This window comes from Geotrypetes seraphini, chromosome 8 (genome assembly GCF_902459505.1).
Source record: "Geotrypetes seraphini chromosome 8, aGeoSer1.1, whole genome shotgun sequence".
Taxonomy (NCBI): domain Eukaryota; kingdom Metazoa; phylum Chordata; class Amphibia; order Gymnophiona; family Dermophiidae; genus Geotrypetes; species Geotrypetes seraphini.
This window is the reverse complement of record NC_047091.1, coordinates 72,325,551-72,348,570: the sequence shown is the minus strand read 5'-3', so window position 1 is coordinate 72,348,570 and position 23,020 is coordinate 72,325,551. Positions and strand designations below refer to the sequence as shown.

Sequence of the window (23,020 nt, the reverse complement as noted above, 5' to 3'; positions counted from 1 at the left end):
ACTCTGTAAATCCTGCAATTGTGTGGATTTAATATCATGTTCCATTCCCTTTACCTTTACATATGGCTTTGATAAAAGCAAGCTGATAGGAACGTTATGTTTTTTTAAGTTTGGATGATTCGCTCCATCACGTTATTTTTTTACCCGTCAGCACTTAATATTCTGGTCCATTCACTAATAATAAGCCATTTAGATTACTGCAGTGCTCTCTACCAAGGCATTCGATGTAAGGATCTCCAGCGCTTTCAAAATATTTTGATAAAGCTGATTGCAGGAGCAAAAAAATGTGGTCAAGTGGCACCTCTCTTGAAATCAGCTCACTGTAACTCACAGACTAACTTAAAAAAAATTGTTGTTAGCATTCAAAATTCATCATTCATAATCTCTGTCCTACATTGATCAATTATATTTACCATCCCGCTCCCTTCAATTCCGCCAACAGAATTTGCTTGTTGTCCCAACTGCAAGACAAATTACATACAACTCCACGAGAAGTAGCATTTTTTCAGTGACAGGTCCCTCTCTATGGAATTTTATGTTTATTAAAATCTTTATATACTGCATGTACAGCCAAAAAGGATCAAAGCGGTTTACAATATAATTCAATCAAAATTATGAAAAGAACTCGGGATGGGTCCCAAAGTGAAGGGCTGGGTCAAGAACTCGTTCAGTGGAAGGTGACAGAGGGTAGTGATCAATGGAGATCGCTCTGAGGAAAGGGATGTTACCAGTGGTGTGCCTCAAGGTTCTGTTCTTGGGCCTGTTCTTTTTAACATTTTTATAAACAATATTGATGAAGGATTGTCAGGTAAGATTTGCCTCTTTGCGGATGATGCACCTGGGTAAAAGAAATCTGTGCAGGACTTACACGTTAAATGGTGAGACCTTAGTTAGGACCACGGAAGAACGGGATTTAGGAGTAATCATTAGTGATGACATGAAAACTGCCAATCAGGTGGAAAAGGCTTCCTCTAAGGCAAGGCAAATGATGGGTTGTATCCGTAGAGGTTTTATCAGCAGGATGCCAGAGGTCATAATGCCACTGTACAGGTCCATGGTGAGACCTCATTTGGAATATTGTGTTCAATTCTGGAGACCACATTATCGGAAAGATGTGCTGAGAATGGAGTCAGTTCAGCGGATGGCCACCAGGATGGTCTTGGGGCTCAAAGATCTTCCGTATGAAGTAAGGCTGAATAAATTGCAGCTGTACTCACTTGAAGAACGAAGAGAGAGAGGGGACATGATGAGACATTTAAATATATCACGGGTCGTATCGAGGTGGAAGAGGATATCTTCCGTCTTATAGGACCTTCTTCCACCAGAGGGCATCCGCTGAAAATCAGGGGAGGGAAATTTCATGGTGACTCCAGAAAGTATTTCTTCACTGAGAGGGTCGTCGATCATTGGAATGAACTCCCACGGCAGGTGATTGAGGCCAACAGCGTGTCAGATTTCAAAAATAAATGGGATATTCATGTGGGATCTCTAATGAGGTAAGGGCAGGGGGTGGCGAGCAAAATCAAGGAGAAGGGTCAATAGAGTGGGCAGACTTGATGGGCTTTGGCCCTTTTCTGCCGTCATTTTTCTATGTTTCTATGTTTCTATGATACCAAAATCTACAATAGAGTAGATACACCTGATGGTGTGAATAACATGAAGAAAGACCTGGCGAAGCTTGAAATGGTCTGAAATTTGGCAGATAAAATTTAATCCTAAGAAATGCAGGATCATGCATTTGGGCTGCAAAAACCTGAGGGAACAGTATAGGTTAGGGGGTGAAGAACTTATGTGCACAACAGAAGAGCGGGACTTGGGTGTGATTGTATGTGATGATTTAAGGTGGCCAAACAGGTTGAAAAGGTGATGGCGAAAGCTAGAAGGGTTCTGCTTTGCATAGGGAGAGGTATGGCCAGTAGGAAAAAAGAGGTATTGATGCCCCTATATAAGACCTTAGTGAGACCTCATTTAAAATATTGTGTACAATTCTGGAGGCTGCACCTTCAAAAATATATAAAAAGGATGGAGTCGGTCCAGAGGAAGGCTTCTAAAATGATGTGTGGTCTTCATAATAAGACGGATGGGGACAGAGTTAAATATCTCAATCTGTATACTTTGGATGAAAGGTGGGAGAGGGGAGATATGATAGAGACGTTTAAATACCTACGTAATATAAATGCCCATGAGTCGAGTCTCTTTCATTCGAGAGGTGATAGGCTCTGGAGTAATCTGAGGAAATACTTTTTTATGGAAAGGGTGGTAGATGCATGGAACAGTCTCCCAGAAGAGGTGGTGGAGACAGAGACTCTGTCTGATTTCAAAAGGGCCTGGGATAGGCATGTGGGATCTCTGAGAGAGAAAGAGATAATGGTTACTGCGGATGGGCAGACTAGATGGGCCATTTGGCCTTTATCTGTCATCATGTTTCTATGTAACTCCATTTAATTAGAAAAGAAGAAAAAGAATAACATTTCTAATACATAATATCCTATAACATCCAAATTATTAAAATTAAATTAAAAATTAGTTAATTAATAGATTAATACAAATTAAAAATTAAAAAATGTATAAATGTGACTGCAGTCCTGAATTCATCTAGCCAATTTAAAAATGCCAGTTGAAAAAAAAAATGCCTTTAAATGTCTTTTGAAATTTTGCAAAGATTCTTCCTTTCTCAATTCTACAGGCAAGCTGTTCCATAATATTGGGACTAAATGAAAAAATGCACAATTTCTAGTTGAGGCAAGATGAGCCTATGGGGAACAACTACTCTGCTATCGTTCAAAGATCTTAATAAACGCCTAGGCACATAGAATAAACCAAGGGGTCCTTTTACTAAGATGTGCCAGTCGTTTTAGCACGCGGTATATAGTAGCATGCGCTAAACGCTAACACGTCCATTATATTCTATGGACATGTTAGCTTTTAGCGCGTGTTAATACTTAGCCCGTGCTAAAACGGCTAGCATGCCTTACTAAAAGAGGGGGTAAGTTAGAAAGGCATAATTACATTACATTACATTACAGATTTCTATTCCGCCATTACCTTTCTGTTCAAAGCGAATTACAAAAGAGTTATAGAAGGAGGGTTACAAAGTTAGATTAGACATCATTCCCAAGATTGGATTAGGTAGGATCAGGGGTTAGGGAGAGGATGGTAAGAAGGAAGGTATTCGTGGTATTAAGCCTTATTCAGGGATTTCTTGAAGTGTATAGTTTTCATTTCCTTTCTGAACATCTCGAAGTCTGGGGTTGTTATCAATAGGTTGTAGATTTGGTTATCTAGTTTTGCTGCTTGAGTGGCTAGTAGGCCATCGTATAAGGGCTGTAACTCAAACAATGCTCTATGTGCTGACATCAAAATCTTAAATTTGATCCTAAATTCCATCGGTAGTCAGTGGAATTTCAAATATAAAGGAGTCACTGCTGTCTTATCTTCAGCCGGGGTCCTCGTTAGAAAGATTCAAGTCTGCTCTCAAAACGTTTCTATAGAAATGTTTGAATAATTTCTATAGAAATGTTTGAATAATTGCACCCTCCTTTCAATAGGCTTCCTTCTTCTACTCATGCCCGTTACCGGAGTGCAGCCAAGATGGCAGCCTGCAAAGTATGTCTGCATTTCCCTCCTTCTTCCTATTCTCTCTCCTATTATTTATTGGCGTTTCTTCTTCTCTCTTGCATACCCATCTCTCTCTCATATCTCCTACTATCCACTTCTGAATGGGTGCCTCAGTTCTCGTTAGTGCCACTGGCCCCGACATGCCGGTAAACAGCAGGCAGCCTTCCAGCGAAGCACCAGCGACCAGCACAATTAGGAAGTATCACAGGCCCAAGCATTAGAGCGCTTGTGCGCTGCAGGCTCCAATAAGCAGCAGGCAGCCGTCCGACCTCCACAATTTAAAGGTACTGCCAGGGGGGCTGGAATGGAATTTAAAGGTGCTGGGGGTATGATGATTGATTGGGGGGACTGGGACAGAATTTAAAGGTGTTGGGTATTTATTAGTATACAATTTGGTTCAGAATGGGTTTTTTTCTTGTTTTCTTTCTCTAAATCTGAGGTGCGTCATATGGTGAGGTGCAAAAAATACGGTATTTTAGTTCTTTATAGGGAAAGACACTGATGGAAAAACTGTGTCTCTGTGATGTTTGCTGATTTTGTTACACAAATAAAAAAAAATTTTTTTATTTTTAAAAAGAAGGCAGGGGTGGGATTTGAATATGATCAGAGCAGAGCCAGGTTTGGGACTTTGGTAGGGAAAGGGCCTGTACAGTTCATAGGTCCCACACTGGATTTCAGTGTTTTGCTGTTACTGTGTCAGCCTGAGGGCATTATTGCTCTGAGATCTTGATTATCCAAATGAGTGGGGAAAGAAGAAGGGAGGAGAGAGTATGGGGTAAGATTTGGGGTATGGGATGGAAGGAGTTGGAGGGCTCTGTACTAGAGATATTTTAACATTGTGGAATTTGGAGGAGAGATGTTAGAAGGCAAGGGTAATAAGAAGTGGGAGACGTTGCCAGGCAAGGGTAGGAGAAAGCCAAGAGGGGGAGAGATATTGCAGAGGTGGAGGATGGAAAGAGGAGGAAGATGCTGCAGAGTGGAGTGTAGGGGAATAGTATTGTAGTCAGGAGGAGAGTCATTGGGATAGAGCAGTCCATTTTACAGTGCCCTGCCTGTCAATATAAGAACAAAAAAATTGCCTGCTCCTGGGTCAGACCAGTGGTCCATCGTGTCCCTAGGTCAAGGATCTAATCTAATCTAATCTAATCCTTAGGTTTGTATACCGCATCATCTCCACGTTCGTAGAGCTCGACTGAGCCCTAACTGAGACTAGCCTTACTTGCGTACGTTCTGGTCTAGCAGGAACTTGTCTAACTTTGTCTTGAATCCCTGGAGGGTGTTTTCCCCTACGACAGCCTCCGGAAGAGCGTTCCAAATTTCCACCACTCTCTGGGTGAAAAAGAACCTCCTTACGTTAGTACGGAATCTATCCCCTTTTAACTTTAGAGAGTGCTCTCTCATTCTCCCTGCCTTGGTAGAGAGTGAACAACCTGTCTTTATCTACTAAGTCTATTCCCTTCAGTATCTTGAATGTTTCGATCATGTCTCCTCTTTTCAAGGGAGAAGAGGCCCAGTATCTCGCTGTACGACAACTTCTCCAGCCCCTTAACCATTTTAGTTGCTCTTCTCTGAACCCTTTTGAATAGTACCGTGTCCTTCTTCAAGTACGGCAACCAGTGCTGGACGCAGTATTTCAGGTGGGGTCACACCATGGCCGGTACAGCGGCATGATAACCTTCTCCAATCTGTGATCCCCTTCTTAATCATTCCAAGCATTCTGTTCGCCCTTTTTGCCGCCACTGTGCACTGCGCGGACGGCTTCATCTACTTGTTGACCAGTACTCCCAACTCTCTTTCCTGAGAGGTCTCTCCGAGTACTGCACCAGACATCCTTGTCTTCCCCAAATGAAACGGTCAAACTGCACCTGTAATTGTAGTGGAGAAAGATGATTAAGTGGGAAACCTGAGAGGAGTAGGTTGTGGTCCAAGCACAATAAACATAAACACAAGCAGGAGGTGATAAATGCTTAAAATACTTAGCTTTAACAAGAATCTTTTCCTCTTCCTTAGACAAAAGCGAGCTCCGATGTACTTTCAAGTTTAAACTAATATTCTAAACAAGAAATAGGCACCTCAAAGCAGACATACCATTATAGAGTTGCTCTCCATGCGCTTTGGGATCTTGTGTGCATGAGAAGCACAGAGATAAATCCATGGGGCCAATATTGAGACCATGTGAGGCAGCCCACTACTTCCTGCAGTCAGCAGCGATCTCAGATATTCAATGCTGGGGCTGTATCTGGCCACCAGCAGTAAATATCCAGGCCAAAGTTTACCGCCACGGACTTAGCCAGCCAAGCCAATATTCATCAGCTGACTGGTTAAGGCTAATGGCTAAAGATAGACCTGCTTTTTAGGTGGGTCTATTTATTTATTTTATTTATTTATTTATTTAGATTTTTATCCCGTCCTCCCAATTGCTCAGGACGGTTTACAAATGAACATACACAGTGGGGAGTAACTAGACATATAAGTAGTACAACAGGTTTAGTGATTGGATTTATAGTTTTTGGAGAGAATTAAATACAGGGAGAGTAAGCAGAAAGAGAGAAGGGGGAAATACAGTAGTTTAGTTTAAGGAAAGTTATAAGCGTTTAGGTACAATTTGTTAGTGGATAGAGTAAGAGAGGGTCATACTGGAATTTCGGGAAGGTGATAGGAGAGTGGAGGGTGGGGCCTAAGGGGGGGAGAAGACAGAGGAGATCTTTAGTTGAAGAGGAGGGTCTTTACCGATTTACGGAATGTTAATAATGAGTTCTGTTGTCTAAGTTGGGGGGGGAGTTAGCCATAGCTGGCCAGTTGCTGAATATTGGTGGTGACCAGCTATGTCTGCTAAGCCAGATATTCAGTGGGAGATATCATAACATAACATAAAACTCACTTGTATACCTCAAATACCATTAAGTTCTATGCGGTTCACAAAGACTAGTAATACAAATGAATAAACATCCAATATCTAACTTCCAAAAGATTCCCTAAAAAACTACGTCTTTAAGGCACGTCAAAATTGTTGATACGAATTTGAGAATATGAATTTGTGAGTTAAATCCCTAGTCCATAAAGCTGCCTGAAAAGATAGCAATCATTCCTGAAATTTCTTATATTTACATCCCTTTACAGAAGAGAATGAAAATGAGTGAGATTTTCTAGAATGTTTAGAATTTGTAATGATAAAAGATTCCATAAGATACTCAGGAATTGAACCTGTTAGTGCCTTAAAACAAATACAGCCGAGCTTAAATTTAACCCGTGCCTCAACTGGAAGCCAGTGGAATTGGCAATAGAAATCAGTGACATGGTCATACTTTTTTTAAATTAAAAATCAATCTGACTGCTGCATTCTGAATTATGCGTAGTCTATGAAGATTTTTCTGGATACCAACAAGATGAACAATGTTACAATAGTCCCACTGACTAAGGACAAGTGATTGAACCAACAATCGAAAAGAGTTAATATCAAAATATGCTCTAATAGTTCTTAGTTTCCATAAAGTATAGAAACCCTTTCGAACCAACGAGTCAACCTGATTTTTCATAGTAAGGGTACAGTCTAGAATTACACCAAGTATCTTTATGGTTCAATATCTGCAGATAGCTGGCCAAACGGTACTTGACCAGCCAGAAGCTGTTCCCGGCCATCTAGTCCCACTGAATATGGGGGGAGGGGTGGACGGACATGTTCATACTTTGATTTATACCTCTCATCATCTGTACATCTCTTTTTTTTTTTTTGTCTCTTTGTCATGCAGAGGCAACGGTGCTGAGTTATGATGGCAGTATGTATATGAAGGTAATGCTTCCAGGGGCACAGCATACAGAAGCTGAGGATGTCTCACTGCGTTTCATGTCCCAGCGTGCCTACGGCCTGCTCATGGCCACCACCTCCAAGGAGTCAGCCGACACCCTGCGCCTGGAGCTGGACGGAGGGCAGATGAAACTCACTGTCAATCTAGGTAACTGCCCCGGCCCCCCAGTCTGGGCAGAGCTCATCTCATGACCTTTGCAATGATAGAGCCTGGATACTGCTGGAATCCCTCCATGAACCGAGCTGGGGCAATTATTGGAGGAAACATGGCATTCTCTGGGGAGACTCCATCCCTTTCTGTCTTCCGTCTGTTCCCTAAGATATGTTTGGGGATCCATATAAAGGACATGGGGGTTTAGCTTGTCAAAAAAAACCAACCATGGGAGAGTGTTTGGGGATATAGCTGTTTCTCGGAGAGATACCAGTGGTCATAGGGCCTCTCCAGCTCCATTTATAGGAAACAGCAATACCCTTCTGTGCCCAGTCTCCCTTGAGAACTGGGATACTTTTAAGGTCACCAGTTCTCCACCCCTGGTTTGATGTCTCTGGGGCTTCTGTTTCCTGCAAATATTCAGTCCTCCATCTACTTATTTGTCTAGTGGAAGGATGGGTATGGCTTGGCAGTGGAAAACAGCCAGGCCCAGGGAGGTGCTGATTGGCTGCAGAAGGATAATGGTTTGCTAAAGATGGGGCTGGTTCTTTTGACAGTTTTTCACCCTTCAGTGGAGGAGATCTGCGACCCTTAGCAAACTGCTCAGAAACCAAAAAAACCCCTCAAAACCTCCTCTCCTCAACCCAACCTTGCATTCTGCCATATTCTCCCAAACTTTGCTCTACTCTTTTAGTTACCACCCATGTCCCACTCACTTCACCTAGCCTTGCCCCACTCATGCCTCAAATTTGTTGTACTCTGTTCATCCCTCTTATCCCTTATGTCTTGTCCTCCTGTCCCCCAACCCTGTTCCCCATTCATTTCAACCCCCTTGCATGGCACTTCTCACTTCTGCCTTCCCTCTCTCTTTCTCTACCACCTTTTCCATTCCCTGCTTTCCCTCTCCTCCTCTCAGAATCACTCTGTTCCCCTTTTCTCTCATTTCTATACTGTCCTCCTCATTTTCACTCTTTCTGCTTTTCTTCTCACCCTTCCTTCTGTACCTACCTTGCTGCTGCTTCTTCTCAACCCTTCCCTTCTCTAAGTTGGGATTGAGGGGGCATCTCTGGTTTCATGGCTGTTTGTGTCCTGCTTTTCTGTCGCGGTTGACGACACGTGACAGGCCGCAAGCCGTGTGCTCAGTGTGATGTGCCAGCTCCCCGTCAAACCTTCTAGAACCATTCCTGTGCTATGAAACAGAGGGGGAGGGGCTTCATAATGGGGGAGAGGTTCCAGAGGGATTTTGACTTGGGGGCTGGCAACATGGTGAAGAGGGGATTTGAGGCCCCAACACAGCCATGTACAATAGGAAGAGGGAGGGTCATCAGAGAACAGGTGGCTCCCCCTCCCTATATAAGCATGGAGGTGCTCAAACAGGGGCCCCTCTCCTCTAGCTCTGAGCCGGAGAGGGTTATCCCCCTCTCCTTCTCTCTGGACGGCTGCAGTTTGCAAAGTGGCCATTTCAAAGAAGGGGAGGATTCAGCAATAGAGACAGTTACAGTGATGCTGAGAGAGATCTAAAAGAGAGGGTTACCCCTTCCACAACAGAATGACCCAGCAGAGAGGGCTCCCTCTGCTCAGAAACACCCAGCAAAGGAGATGCTCCTTATCTGGATGTAGAGACTTAGTAAAGGTGTTACCCTCGTCAAAGACACAGAGATTCAGCAAAGAGAGTACTGCATGCCCAAACAGAAGGATCTAGCAGAAGCAGCTAAAGTCTACCCAGACAGAGAAAGTCAGTGAAGGGGCTTTCCCTTCTCTAGACAGTAGGACCAAACAGTGGCAGTTACCTCTTGCTCAGTCAAAGAAACCTAGCAGAAGGGACTATCCCTTATCCAGACATAAACCTAGTGTAGATATCTACTTATGGTCTTGAAAACCCTAGGATAGGTGGGAGGAGGAGAGATGGGGAATTAGCTCATGACTTTCTCAAGTATTCTGATACCCCATACCAAGAGAAGAGGGTACCACTTTCCTTGCAGATCCATTTTCAAGAAGGTATGAAAATGCAAAAATATGGGGAAAGGTTTTCTTTTTTGGAGGGGGAGAGAATGGAGGGAGGGTATGGAATGGCCTCTTTGATGCACGTGTTCGTCCCCGGAAGCTGGACTGTTATTTGATTGGTTGTCTGCAGAAGTAACCTTGAAGGATATAAACAAACTGCTTTGTGTTTTCTCTCCCCCTGCCCAGACTGTATCCGGACAGGCTGCAGTCCCAGTAAGTCCTCTTCTCTTTCTCTCTGTCTTTTCCCTTCCTACTGTCCTCACTTCTGTGGCATGTGCTCTTCTGAAATGATTGAGGGTGGGGCTTCTGTTTTTAGGTATCAGCCATCACCAGCCAGACTCATCCTAAGGCATCTCTGGGACCTGTAATTCTCATTCTCCAATGAGAAACTATGGCTTCTACAGTGCATTCAACGGCTGGTGGCCCCAAATGATGTCTCTCAGCTTCATATTGCATACTGCAAAGTACAAGATTCAGGAAACTTCATTTTCAGGGGTTTTGCTGAGTCTGAGGGATCGAACAAATGCACAATTTAAAGAGGAAGGCCTTGGTGATGCAGTCATCCCAGGTTGTGGGCATTTCCAGGCTGCCATGGTATATTGCAGCAGGTGATATCACAGTACCTGAAGCTGCAAGTGACTGATGGAATGTCCTGCCCTTGTTGAGAGAGGCTCTATAAAGAAGCGTTCCAAATAGGAGCTGAGTGGAAAGGAGCAAGGCCTTTCCAGGGGTATAATCCTTGATGAGGAGGTGGAGTGGGTGAACTGCAAAGAGTAAGAAGGGAGGCCATGCAGGATGGGTGGTGGGTAGAATCCTTGTTGACAGTGGAATGGCAAGGAGGCAGGGAGGAGATCCCTGAAGAAACCAAGATGGGAAGGGGGATTTGGATTTAGCAGACATATTTTCAATAGGAGCTCAATACATGTTACTTCCAGGCACTGTAGTTTTTTTTCTGTCCACAGAGGGTTTATAATCTCTGTTTGTACCTTAGGCAATGGAGGTTAAATATCTTAGTCAAAGTCACAAGGAACCATAGTGTATTTTGAACCCTGGTTTTCCTGGCACTCAGAGGAGGAAGAGAGACTATGCAAAAGGAGGAAGCCTTAGTGAGAGCAAGAAGGGAAGAAGTATGAAGTGAAACATCATTTAAGGGGCAAGGAGAGGGACCCTGATGACAGCTGATGAAAAGACCTCACATTAGGGGGTAGCAATCATAGACGTCAGCTTTCTAGGTACTCTGCAGCTGTTGTTTCTGTCTCCCACTTCACTTGTTCAATCGCCTATATCTATTGCAGCTGAAAATATTAAAGGAGTGATGCTGTATGATATTGGGGGTACTCAGGCTCCTATGGTGATAATAAAATCAGATTTTGAATAGAGATGTGTCTGGGTGGAGGGACAGTGCCACCTAGTGTTTAGGATAGAGAAGCTGCAGAACATGCCTCCTGCAGTGCTCAGGGCTCCAAGGTTGCTGCTGGCTGTTTGTTTTCATAATTAGAGGTTGTGGGAGGGTGTTTTGAAAGCTGTGAAGTGACTGTCTGGCAGAAAAATGGCAAAATCAGAAACTGGAAAGTGTAAATAAATAAATTGCATATATATCTGTAGCTATTAATTTAAAAAAAAAAAAAAAGATTTACAGGATCTTTCTTACTCCCAGTAAACATTGATATCAGTATCTTGCTAACAAGGGAGCTGCTTCCTACCCAACACCCTCCACCTTCCCATACCCAGAGAAACAGAACTATGTTAGAGTGTATACACATTTAGTGCATATACCTAACTTTGCACACACAAAACACACACACACCTGTCACAGAGACACTGCTGCACACAGTTCAGTAAATTTTGAAGGGACAGATTCCTGGTGAGTCTATGGAAAGGGCTATATCTTCATCCATCTGCTCAAGAGCAGCTGTGTGTCCGTATGTATATTTTACTTTACATCAGGGGTGTCAAATGTCAGTCCTCGAGGGCCACAATCCAATTGGGTTTTCAGGATTTCCCCAATGAATATGCATGAGATCTATTTGCATGCACTGCTTTCATTGTATGCTAATAGATCTCATGCACATTCATTGGGGAAATCCTGAAAACACGACTGGATTGTGGCCCTCGAGGACCGACATTTGACACCCCTGCTTTACAGGATTTAATTTCTCACCTCACTAGATTAGACAAAAGCAAGTTTATAATCATTAAAAAGCATCATACATTATATCCTATTGAGCGCCTGATTCAACCCTGGCCACCTTGTTGGCAAGAGTGGATAGACTGTGCAGGTCTTTTAACTGCCAACATTTACTATGTTCCTAAGATTCATTCTATACTTTACACATCCAAGCTCACTATACTAGCCATCCTTTAAACCAGTGGTTCCCAAACCTGTCCTGGAGGACCACCAGGCCAATTGGGTTTTCAGGCTAGCCCTAATGAATATGCATGGAGCAGATTTGCATGCCTATCACTTCCATTATATGCAAATCTCTCTCATGCATATTCATTAGGGCTAGCCTGAAAACCCGATTGGCCTGGTGGTCCTCCAGGACAGGGTTGGGAACCACTGCTTTAAACAATCTTTTCCTACTATATCACCATTAATATACTAACAAATTTTCTTACAGAGCCACATTTTTTAAAATCAAGTTTTTAAGGTTCTTTTAAACACCAAGTATGGTTTATGGTTTATTAGATTTAATCTATTGCCTTTCCTGGACACATAACAAGGCAGCTTTCAACAAAATCAAAATATGAAAATTATGAAAAGAAAAACACATATAAAGAAAACTAGTTAAACCAGAGTACTATACAGAAGAGTATATTGCTATATACAGGTTTAAAATATACAGTTCAGAAATATACATTCCTAGAGCATTTTAATGTTTTCAGTTCCTGTGGGATAGAATTCCACAATTTTGGACGAAATTCTGAATGTGTCATTTGTGTTTTAATGTCACTAGGTATCTACTAGAATCCTTTATGTTAGGATCACAGGTTTCTTGATGGTTCATGTATTTTTAACAAATCACTTAAATATGCAGGACCTTCTCTATTTAATCTGGCAGGGAGAGCCCTTGACTCCTCCCGCCCACCCTGAACCCTCAAGGATAGCTCCCCTCCCCCTCCCACTGAACCCCTGACAATCCCTTGACCCCATATCTTTAAAATGAAGAACGGCAGGAGGAATGCCCACTCCCTCCTTCTGCGACACCCTTCCACATCCCCATATCTTTAAAATACTCCCTCCTGCCACATCACCCCTGCCCCCCATACCTTTAAAACGAAGAACAGTAATAGGGATGCCCGTTCCCGCCTGCCGGCAGACCTACCTCTTCAAAATGATGGACCTTCCCCTTCCTAGTGCATCCTGGGAGGGGCCTAAGGCCCTGATTGGCTCAGGCACCTAAGGCAGCTTCCGGGGAGGGGTGTCGAATAGAGAATGATGTGGGGACCGAATTTGTCCCTCTCCCCACAGATAACAATGGAAAACCATTCCATGTCATTCTTTAGTTTGTATCTCAACCTCAGTCCTTCTACTCCAGCATTCTTCAATGCAAAGCTTGAGGGTCAGTGGCTGTGCCCATTCATACTCTTGATTCTTCCTTCTTTCTTTAAAAAATGACACGGAGATAGTTTCCAGTGTTAAACACATGGACGGGAACAAATTCGGAGGTTTTAGGGGGGAGGATTCTTGAGCTGGGGGCCTGACCCTGAACCCACCAGGGTTTTTTGGGGGTAGGTGGGGAGTTGGAGGCGGCAGCAGAAAGAGGGAGTAGGCATCCCTCCTGTCGATCCTCTGAGGCATGGGTGTTCCAGGATGGTCGGTAGGGGGATCCTGGCATTGTTGGAAGGGGGATCTCAGTGGGAAGGTCACAGCAGACTCTTATTTTTTTTTAATGGGGCTTTGGGGCCTTCTTTTATTTATTTAAAATATTTCTAATCCGCTTAATAAACTAAGCAGCTCACGATAGTCATAATATCATTAGACAAAACTCCATTCATCAGACTTTACAAAGCCACACTTAAAATTCTAGCCCTGCTTCAAAGAAATCAGAATTCTACACTAACCTTTTTGTATCACATGAGGGTCTGTCCATGTTCTGCATGTGCAACTGAGGTGAAGGATTCTGCTAATATATAGTGCCAGTCAGTGTCATAGTAAAGGGGATGGGGGGTGGTTCGTCCTGGGCGCCGTCCTGGTGAGGGAGCAGGCACCCGTCCTTGCTGCCCCTCCTCTCCTTCCCTGCCATACCACTGCCGCATGTGCATGCTGCTTCCCTTCCTCTGTATCTCTGTAACGTTCCTGACATGAGCAGCAACCCCCCAACCTGCTGTCACAGCAGCGTCGGTTCTTCCTCTGATGTCACTTCCTGGACGTGACATCAGAGGAAGAGCCAATGCTGGCGTGACAGCAGCTTTGGGGTTGCTGCTCGCACCAGGAACGTTACAGAGGTATGAGGGAAGGGAAGCGGCGTGCGCGTGGCAGGAGGGGGTGGGGAAGGAATGTGTGTAGGAGGAGGGGCAGAGATGAAGGCAGGGGAGGGGCGCCTCTCACCCTCGCTACGCCACTGGTGCCAGTGTAGGAATGTGTGGCAGTCCAGCTTGTTTCTGTTTCCCAGTAGCAGATATATTGGTGCTCTAGGATCCAGTGTAATATTTATAGCATTGTCTTTCACAGGTTTTAGGGCCGTTATGGTGTGTTAAGTTTTCTGTATAGCTTTTGAGTATCTTTTTGCAAGGTTTTGTGCTATTTCATAAATTGTCTAACCCTATTTGAAAGCAAGTTTTGGGGCAAGTGCCGCCAAAGTTGGCCTTAGTTGTCATCCAAAATAATGATGCTCAATGTCAATAGTCTTCACATTTTGTATGTAGAGTCAGGATTCAAATAAAAACCCATTTGCTTGACAAGTGTCTGGCAGTGGGAGGAACCGAGAAACATGATGGCAGATAAAGGCCAAATGGCCCAGTCCACAGCATCCACTATCTCTTCCTGTCTCTAAGAAATCCCACATGCCTGTCCCATGCTTTCATGAACTCAGACACAGGGCTCCTTTACTAAGGTGTGTTAGGGCCTTAACGTGCGGAATAGCACACGCTAAATTGCCGCGCGCACTAGACCTTAATGCCAGCATTGAGCTGGTGTTATTCTAGAAGCGTACCGCGCGGTAATTTTGTGCGTGTGCTAAAAATGCTAGCACACCTTAGTAAAAGGAGCCCCCAGTCTTTGTCTCTATCACTTCTAGCGAGAGACTATTCCACGCATCTACTACACTTTCTGTAAAAATATATTTCTTTTTTTTAATTACTACTTTTCTAATATTACATATTTCAAACAAAATTAAATAAATGGAAATAATAGTCCACAATGAGAGGAGACAACAGCAGAGAAAAAGTGCTGCCTGTGAAGGAGGGGGGAAAAATACTACCTATTTGTGGTGGCGGATATTTTTTTCCATCCATATGGCTGGTATGGGGAATTGCTGGTAAAGAGGGAGGGAGAGACAGCTGGGATTTGGAGGCGAAAAATGGAGGGTGCTGGTGTCAGGCATAGGGAAGGGGAGAGGGAATAGGTACTCTCCCCTTGCTAATTCCTGTGAATGTGAGAAGGGGCATAATGATAGAAATTTCCCATAATGCTGGCTCAATTCAGTTAAAAATATATATATCTTCACCATTTTGATATGCTGGCTTCATATTCAGTGTTTTAGTCTGGTATGTGTGTGTATTTTTAATACCATATATACTCGACTATAGGATGAGATTTTGGGGCCAAAAATATGGCCCAAAAATGGGTGTTTCGTTCTATATTCGGGTCATCACCCAACCCCCTCGTGGACTTGATGCAGGCCAATACTAACAATTTTTTACCCCCTTCCCCCCTCATACCTCTTCTTGCATCACTGGTAGTCTAGCGGTATATGGGCAGAAGCAAACTTTCCACGCTCCTGCCCTGCTCTGCATTGCGCCCCTCCTCACCATCCAATCTCGCGGCCAGCGTCACACCAGCACGCGGGAGCTTCTCAACCTCCCGCCCAGCCCTGCACCGCTCATTGAATGGCTGCCGCCAATTCTCGCAAAGCACACATAGTGGCCATATGCATGACTAACATTTAGGCAGTAGGAGCTTGTCTTTTCTGCTTGTGTTTTATTTCGTGTTCTTTCAGTCTTTTCTTTCGCGGTTTTCGCTCTTGTGCTGTGGAGGTTCCCTGCGGGAACATCTCTGACTGCGGGAGATCGCAGACCTTTGGAAAAGTCTGCTTCCAGGGGGTTCACTGCCTGTCATCACACTCATGACCGCCTGCAGTTCAGATCGGGCTCAGGAACCGTACCTTTGGAAGCTTGCTCACCCAAGGTTCGTTCACTAGTGGGCCGAGCGCAGGCTGTTTGGCTCTGTGGAGACGCACCCAGGATCGGGGCCAGACTGCGTTCCTCCGCCAGGCATCTGCGCGGTGTGTCTGAGGGTGGCGGAGATACCCGGCTGTGGATATCCAGCCGGTTGGGCAGTCAGAAGAATTAGAGACCAGCTTGCCGGCAGTGGATCTCCCTGTAAGTTAAACAATAAACTACACTAATTTCTAGTATAGCTGTAAATTTGGCCTATTATATCATTTTTGTGGCCATGCATTAATGTTAGTATTAGTGCGCAGCCTTTTAAACAATTACTATAGGAGCACTTATCATCTCCACAGAGCTTGCGTTAGTATTTTTTGGTTAGCGCGCACTAATCTTTAGCGCGCGCTAAAAATGCTAGCGCACCTTAGTAAAAGGAGCCCTTGATGTTATATAAACGTTGAAAAGGATGGGGGGCAGTGGAGTTCCCTGGGGCACACCACAGTCAGGAAACCAATCAGGAGATAGGTAACTGGTAGACTTGACACAGATCTGAACCAGGAATCATAGTGCAAATACACACATGCAAGGACTAATCAGAAAAGAATTAATTGACACACTTCATTAAGTGGAAGAATATTTCTATGTTAGAATTTTTCTGTGTTAGTCTTTTCTTATGTTAAGTTTTGGATATTATGGCCTTAGGCTGAGCAGGTTAGAAGGTGGTTTGTCTCTTTCCCTTCCCTATGCTACCATGTTCTTAGGTTGAAAAGAGCATAAAGTACCAGAGAGAGCATCCTGAACCTTTCATTGTGCCTAAGCTGAAGGGCTTCACAGGTAAAGCCCAATCACCAGAACAAGGTGGATAATAGGTTCTGTGAGTGGGGATGAAACGCCATGTGTTTCTTCAACAGCAAAATCTCTCACCACTTTGTAACTCATTCAATGAAGCTATTGTAAAAAATATGGAGCTGATTATCAGTGGCAGTGAACACCAAAGTGCCAGTGACTACATTCTCCTTTATTTGGATATTCAGCATTTCTTAGTAAATTAGCTTTTTATTGATAAGTATCGCAACTTCCCTCTTTTTCAATAGCATTGGAATAGTAAGTTTCTTTAACCCATTTGTCAGACAGTTTAATTTTATCTTTCACATTGAGATGATTTTCCCGTAGTAAGCATATATCAGATTGGGATAATTTGAGATAATTCATAACCTTTTCCCTTTTATGAGGATGATTGAGTCCATTCACATTCAGCGATATTAATTTAAGATGAGCCATCACATAATTCTATAGAGAATATGTCAATACACACTATGCAATGTAACATTACAAATAATATTCCAGTAATCCTTTGATTATTCTATTGTGAGAGAAAAAACCCTACCCCCCATTAGAACCATAATGGATATGAAACTCCTAAGTTTCAAGTTCAAGTTTCAAGTTTATTAAGATTTGTTATCTACGCAATATCATATACTTCAATGCGTATAACAATTTTTTTTTTTAAATAAAAATAATTAAAAGAAGGGGGAAGACAAAACAAGACATTGTAAACAAATTATTTACGTTCTAATACAAACAGGTACAAAAGGCAAGGGGGATGAACTACAATCTTTAAGGAAAGAAAAAGAAACATTTAGGGAAGAACACATATGGTGGGAGCACATAACCAGAATATAAAGTAAAATAAAAATAATTTGGCGACCTACTCATAAGACTCATTAAAGACTAAAGATTTAATATTTGGTAAGTTATGCTTTCTATGTTTTGAAAGCATCCTTGTACAGAAAGCTTTTTAAGGAGCGCTTGAATTTTTCTAAAGAAGGTTCATTATGTAAATATAGTGGTAAATTGTTCCAAAGCTGGGGTGCTATGACTGAGATGAAAAGAGAGAACACTACCGGTGAAGAGCACTGGCAGGGAGCAATGAGCAGCACACTCACCTACTAACTCCTCATGATATAAGAGAATAAATGACAACCATACATGTATACAACCAGAGAAGAAACGTGAACATAATCAATCAGCAAATTAAACATTAAGAATTATATATATGCATAAGACCTATGCATTCTTTAGATCTGCAACACACAGCTCAAAAACTGCGCATAACAAACCGCACGATCAGCGCTTCAGGAGATTTGATTCCCGCCAGCAGATTGTTGCCGATTAATAAAACTCTGGAGTTCCGCAGGATCAGTGAAAGTCTGAGTATTGTTGTGTAAAGTAACTTTAAAGTTCGCAGGATAGAATAAACCATACTTGGCTTCAAGTTGCTAGAGTTGAGGGCTGATTGCTAGAAATTGTTTATTTTGGTCTCGCTGTTTGAGGTGCAAAGTCCTGAACAATTATCATTTTATTTCCGTTCCACTGAAGAGGTGTAGGACATTTAGCAATTTAGCAAGATGTAGAATTTCCATAACTTGTTGGAAGCATGGAGTTTTAAATATGATAGGTCAAGGACTATGCATTTCTCAGGTCTGTGAGCAGGGATTCTGTGAGCCTGTTCCACCTCAAAGGGAAATGTTGAGTAGTTTAGGGATGGGGTCTTCAACAAATGCTGGCATGTTATGTTCCTCACTTCCTTCGGGAATTCCAATAATCCTCAAATTATTTCTCTGCTATGGTTGTTGGCTTCCTCAATTTCATTTCACAGCATTTCCAGCATTTCTCAGTCTTGGCACCATCGAAAGGCCTCATCTTCAACATGAGACAGACGATTCTCCATTTGAGAGGTGCAAGAGGAACAGGATTGAATTTGATTTGAAAGATTTTCCATTTCTGTTTGGAGTGTGCTGATATTAGATGCACTATCATCAATTTGATATTAGACGCAAATCATCAATTTGATTATAGAGAGCTCTGCCAAAATCGAGTCCAATATCTCCTCGCTTTCATGTTCTGGCACCATTTTCATCGGGGTAGGAGCATCCTGTTTCAGTCTTTTTCCTGAGTTACTTGAAGAGTAAGAAAAGTCATTTCTATATTGTTTGTTGGTAGTCATTCTGATATATTAGCAAGTCGCAGCTTTTAAGCACAGGCTATAAATGCAGATTGTGATGATAAATTGGTTGAAATATTAAAGTAGTAATTGGGAGGAGAGGAGAGGTAGAATTATGTTGCCATCTCTCAGTGATCCAGGCTCCACCGTCCCCTTCCCCCCAGATATTCAGCATTTCTATACCTTTAAGTAGCACTGTTCAGTATACATTTATGCAGTCTTTGTATTTTGATGACATAAATTAAATGGCGATATTATCCATTCAACAGCTGAATTTTGTCGCAAAGTAGTTAATGCCTTCACCATCTATTTAACCTGTGATGGTGCACCCTACACATAAATTTAGACATATAATTGCCTGAAACTTGATAAAAAGATCTGTATGGTCAGTGTTGATGCCAACTACAAAAGTCTTTTTGCATGTTGGACCCAATTTATTTATAAAAATTTGAGAAATCTAGAATGTGAATTTAATTCTCAACTCAGACACCAACCCTGAGTGATTGTGGGGATGAGTCATTTTTTTAATCTCCTGTACCAGGGGTAAGATACTTTATCTCCCTGTTCCTCAGCTCTGTCACTGAGTCTCTGTGTGACTGAAGACATTTTATCTCCTTGTACCTCAGTTCTAATCTTCAGCTCTGTCCTTTTTTCAATAAAGAAAAACGTACAAAAGACATCATAAAGTGGATGTTTGGATCACCAAAATGTCCAAATCATAATTTTTGAAACCTACTTTCTAGACAGTTTTCTATGCTATTTCTCAGCAGTGCATATAAATTTCATGGGGGCATGATGGAAGCATTTTTAGGGCAGGGATTAGGACTTGGACGTTTTGTAGTGATAAACGTTTTATATAATGTCCATTTAGACGTTTGGGGCTAGTATTATGGCCAGTCCTTTCTAGAACAGCAAGCAGATGTCTGGAGTAGTCTTGTTGTCAGTGCGGTGGGCTCCAGAGAATGAGACATAGACATATCCCCACCCTAACTTATGGTGGAAAGTGTATGCCCAATATGTACTGACATATAGGTGCACCTGCAGGCATAAGGGCTATTGGGGTGGTAGGTGGCTCCAATAGATTTTGGGTGGGTTTTAGAAGACTCCACTTACAATGTAAGAGGGTTGTGGTGAAATGTGTACCTGAAATCTGTTATGTGAAGTTCACTGCAGTGCCTTCTAAGGTACCCCACTACTCTACTGGAATGTCTGCATGACCAGTCTACTAAATATGCTGGTCCCTCCTACCTCCCAATGCCTTATTTTGTGTGTTTTGCATTTGGATGTTTTGGTTTTCAAAAATGGGCAAAACAGATAAATGCACTAAGGGCAAACACATCTAGAAATGGTCATTTTTGAAAAATAAGGTAGACATTTTGCAGTTTTAAAAATGGAAATTTTTTTCTACCCGATATTTGGATGTACTGCTGAAAATATCCAAAATTGGACTCAGACATCATATTGAAAATGGCCCTCCAAGTCTCTTTATGTGATTGTAGAAGTGAGTCATTTTATCTCCTTGTACCTCAGTTCTAACCCTCAGCTCTGTCACTGAGTCTCTGTGTGTGAATGTGGTCATTTGATCTCCCTGTGCTTCATTTCTAACCCTCAGCTCTGTCACTGAGTCTCTGTGTGTGAATGTAGTCATTTGATCTCCCTGTGCCTCAGTTCTAACTCTCAGCTCTATCACCGAGTTTCTGTGTGTGACTGTGAGGAGAGATTTTTTTTCTTCAGCATGGGTGAGGACTTCTTATATTATGGCAATATGTGGCTCTTCCCAATTCTGCTTCTGGCCCTCAGTCTATTCCATGCAGCAGGTTCCAATGTTTTTACTTCATCCTTCATGCTTCTTGGCCCAAGGTTAGAAATGTTATCATTTTACCCTCTTACCACCTTTCTCAGGTTTTCATCCCCTTTCAGGGGATGTGTGACCTGGTTTTGTGTGACCTGGATTGTCACCGTTGGTAGCAGGATACTGAGCCAGATGGATCATGACTAATATGACCATACATCCCGTTTTGAACGGGATCGTCCCATTTGTAGATCCCCTGTCCCATTGTCCCCACACACAGCTTCGGGACACTGAAATGTCCCATTTTCAGAGACAGCTTCCCGAAGCTGTGCGTGGGGACAACGGGACAAGCAATCGCTTCCCTTCCCTCCCATGCCAAAGCCAGCCTGTCTGACTGCCTCATTCCCTCCAAAGCCTGCTACCACCGATTCAAACCCTACCTCCCGGTCCGCCGCCCTTTGCTGCTTCCCGCCCACTGCCTGCTGCAACTGAAGAAAAGGAAGGTCTAGGCGTTAGCCCACAAACCTTTTTCTCAACATCAATTCTGACGTCAGAGAGGAAGTTCTGGGCCAGCCATGCAGCAATTGGCTGGCCTGGAACTTCCCCTCCAACATCAGAATTGACGTCGGGAAGGTTTGTGGGCCAGCACCTGGACCTTCCTTTTCTTCAGTTGCAGCAGACGGTGGGTGGGAAGCAGCAGCAGGCAGCAGCGGTGGCGGACCAGAATCTATTTTGTAAAGGTCCTGCTGTATACATTTGGGCATGACAATATTTTTATTTTCAAAACTTATATTCTTCTCTATCAGGCCGTTTTACATAGGTGAGCTGCCCATTCTATTCCTACTGGCAGCTCAAAGGCCAAAACATCACATAGGTAAGTCATGGCAGTTCAGCTTGTCTGCTGCTGCGCTTGCCTGGCTTGGTTGCAGGCAGCCAAGCAGGTACTAGCTAGGTGAATGCATTCCACTTTCCCTCCACTTGCTAGGTATCATCAAGAAAGGACCAGAACGAAGGAAGTTATCTTGCCGTTGTATCGGGCGATGGTGCGCCCGCATCTGGAGAACTGCGTCCAATACTGGTCGACGTACCTTAAGAAGGACATGGCGATACTCGAGAGGGTTCAGAAAAGAGCGATGAGATTGATAAAAGGTTTGGAAAACCTTTCCTATGCTGAAAGATTGGAGAAACTGGGGCTCTTTTCCCTGGAAAAGCGGAGGCTTAGAGGGGACATGATAGAGACTTACAAGATCATGAAGGGCATAGAGAAAGTGGAGAGGGACAGATTCTTTAAACCTTCGAACACTACAAGAACGAGAGGGCATTTGGATAAATTAAAAGGGGACAGATTCAGAACCAATGCTAGGAAGTTCTTCTTCACCCAGAGGGTGGTGGACACCTGGAATGCGCTTCCAGAGGGTGTGGTAGGACAGAGTACGGTATTGGGTTTCAAGAAAGATTAGATGTTTTCCTGAAGGAAAATGGGATTGAAGGGTATAGATAGAGGATTAATATGCAGGTCCTGGACCTGATGGGCCGCCGCATGAGCGAGCTGCTGGGCATGATGGACCTCTGGTCTGACCCAGCAGAGGCACTGCTTATGTTCTTATGTTCCAGTATATCTGGAAGTGAAGGGAGGTAAAACACTGCAGCAAAGTCATAGCAGTTCATGTCAGCTAGTGTGTTTGGCCTAGCTTTCGAGCAAGCAAGCAAGCACCAGGTGGGCAGATGCAATCTGTGGAGGGTTTAGCATTCAGCCAAAAGCAAAGCAGGAGGGTTCCCCAGACTGAGCTATAGTCCCTATAGTGTCTGTAGAGTAAGACCTGATCAGTGATCCTGTTTTGATGGGATCACCAGCCTTTTAATGCTTCTTTGTGCCAAAATTACATAAGTAAAGCATGCTGGGTCCTCAGATAGAGAAATGGGGAAATTCATGAAGGCTACATACTGCATCCAGGCCGGGATATGGCACAGCCTGTGCAGCTCCAGTTCTCTACTGGTAATATGCCAGCAGATGGCATCACATGCATTGTAATATGCCAGCAGGTGCTATCACATGCATATCAGAGCTCCTCTCTACTCCCAGCTAAGGGAGCTATGGTGGAACAGCCTGCAGAATTGACCCTTTACACAAGCAAAGCTTTGCAGAGTGCTTTTAAGACCAGATTAGCTTTGTGAGGCATGAAAAATTTCTGCAGCCTGAGAATAGTTAAAAAAAATATATTGAAGATTCTGTTTCAGCACAACCTTCAGGTTCTGCTTGGAGTGGAAATCTATATCCTTGCATGGAAGGAATCACAGGTTGATTTTAACAATATT

At 43.2% G+C, this 23,020-nt stretch overlaps 1 protein-coding gene across 1 annotated transcript in view; it reads left to right on the top strand.

Annotated features, from left to right (window-relative positions):
• The window catches only part of NRXN2 (neurexin 2), a 1,565,743-nt gene that overhangs the window by 559,484 nt on the left and 983,239 nt on the right, over positions 1-23,020 (top strand). The window contains exons 9-10 of the mRNA XM_033953607.1: positions 7,368-7,571; positions 9,765-9,791. Of these exons, the coding sequence (XP_033809498.1) occupies positions 7,368-7,571; positions 9,765-9,791 (231 nt within the window). The remainder of the gene's footprint in view (positions 1-7,367; positions 7,572-9,764; positions 9,792-23,020) is intronic.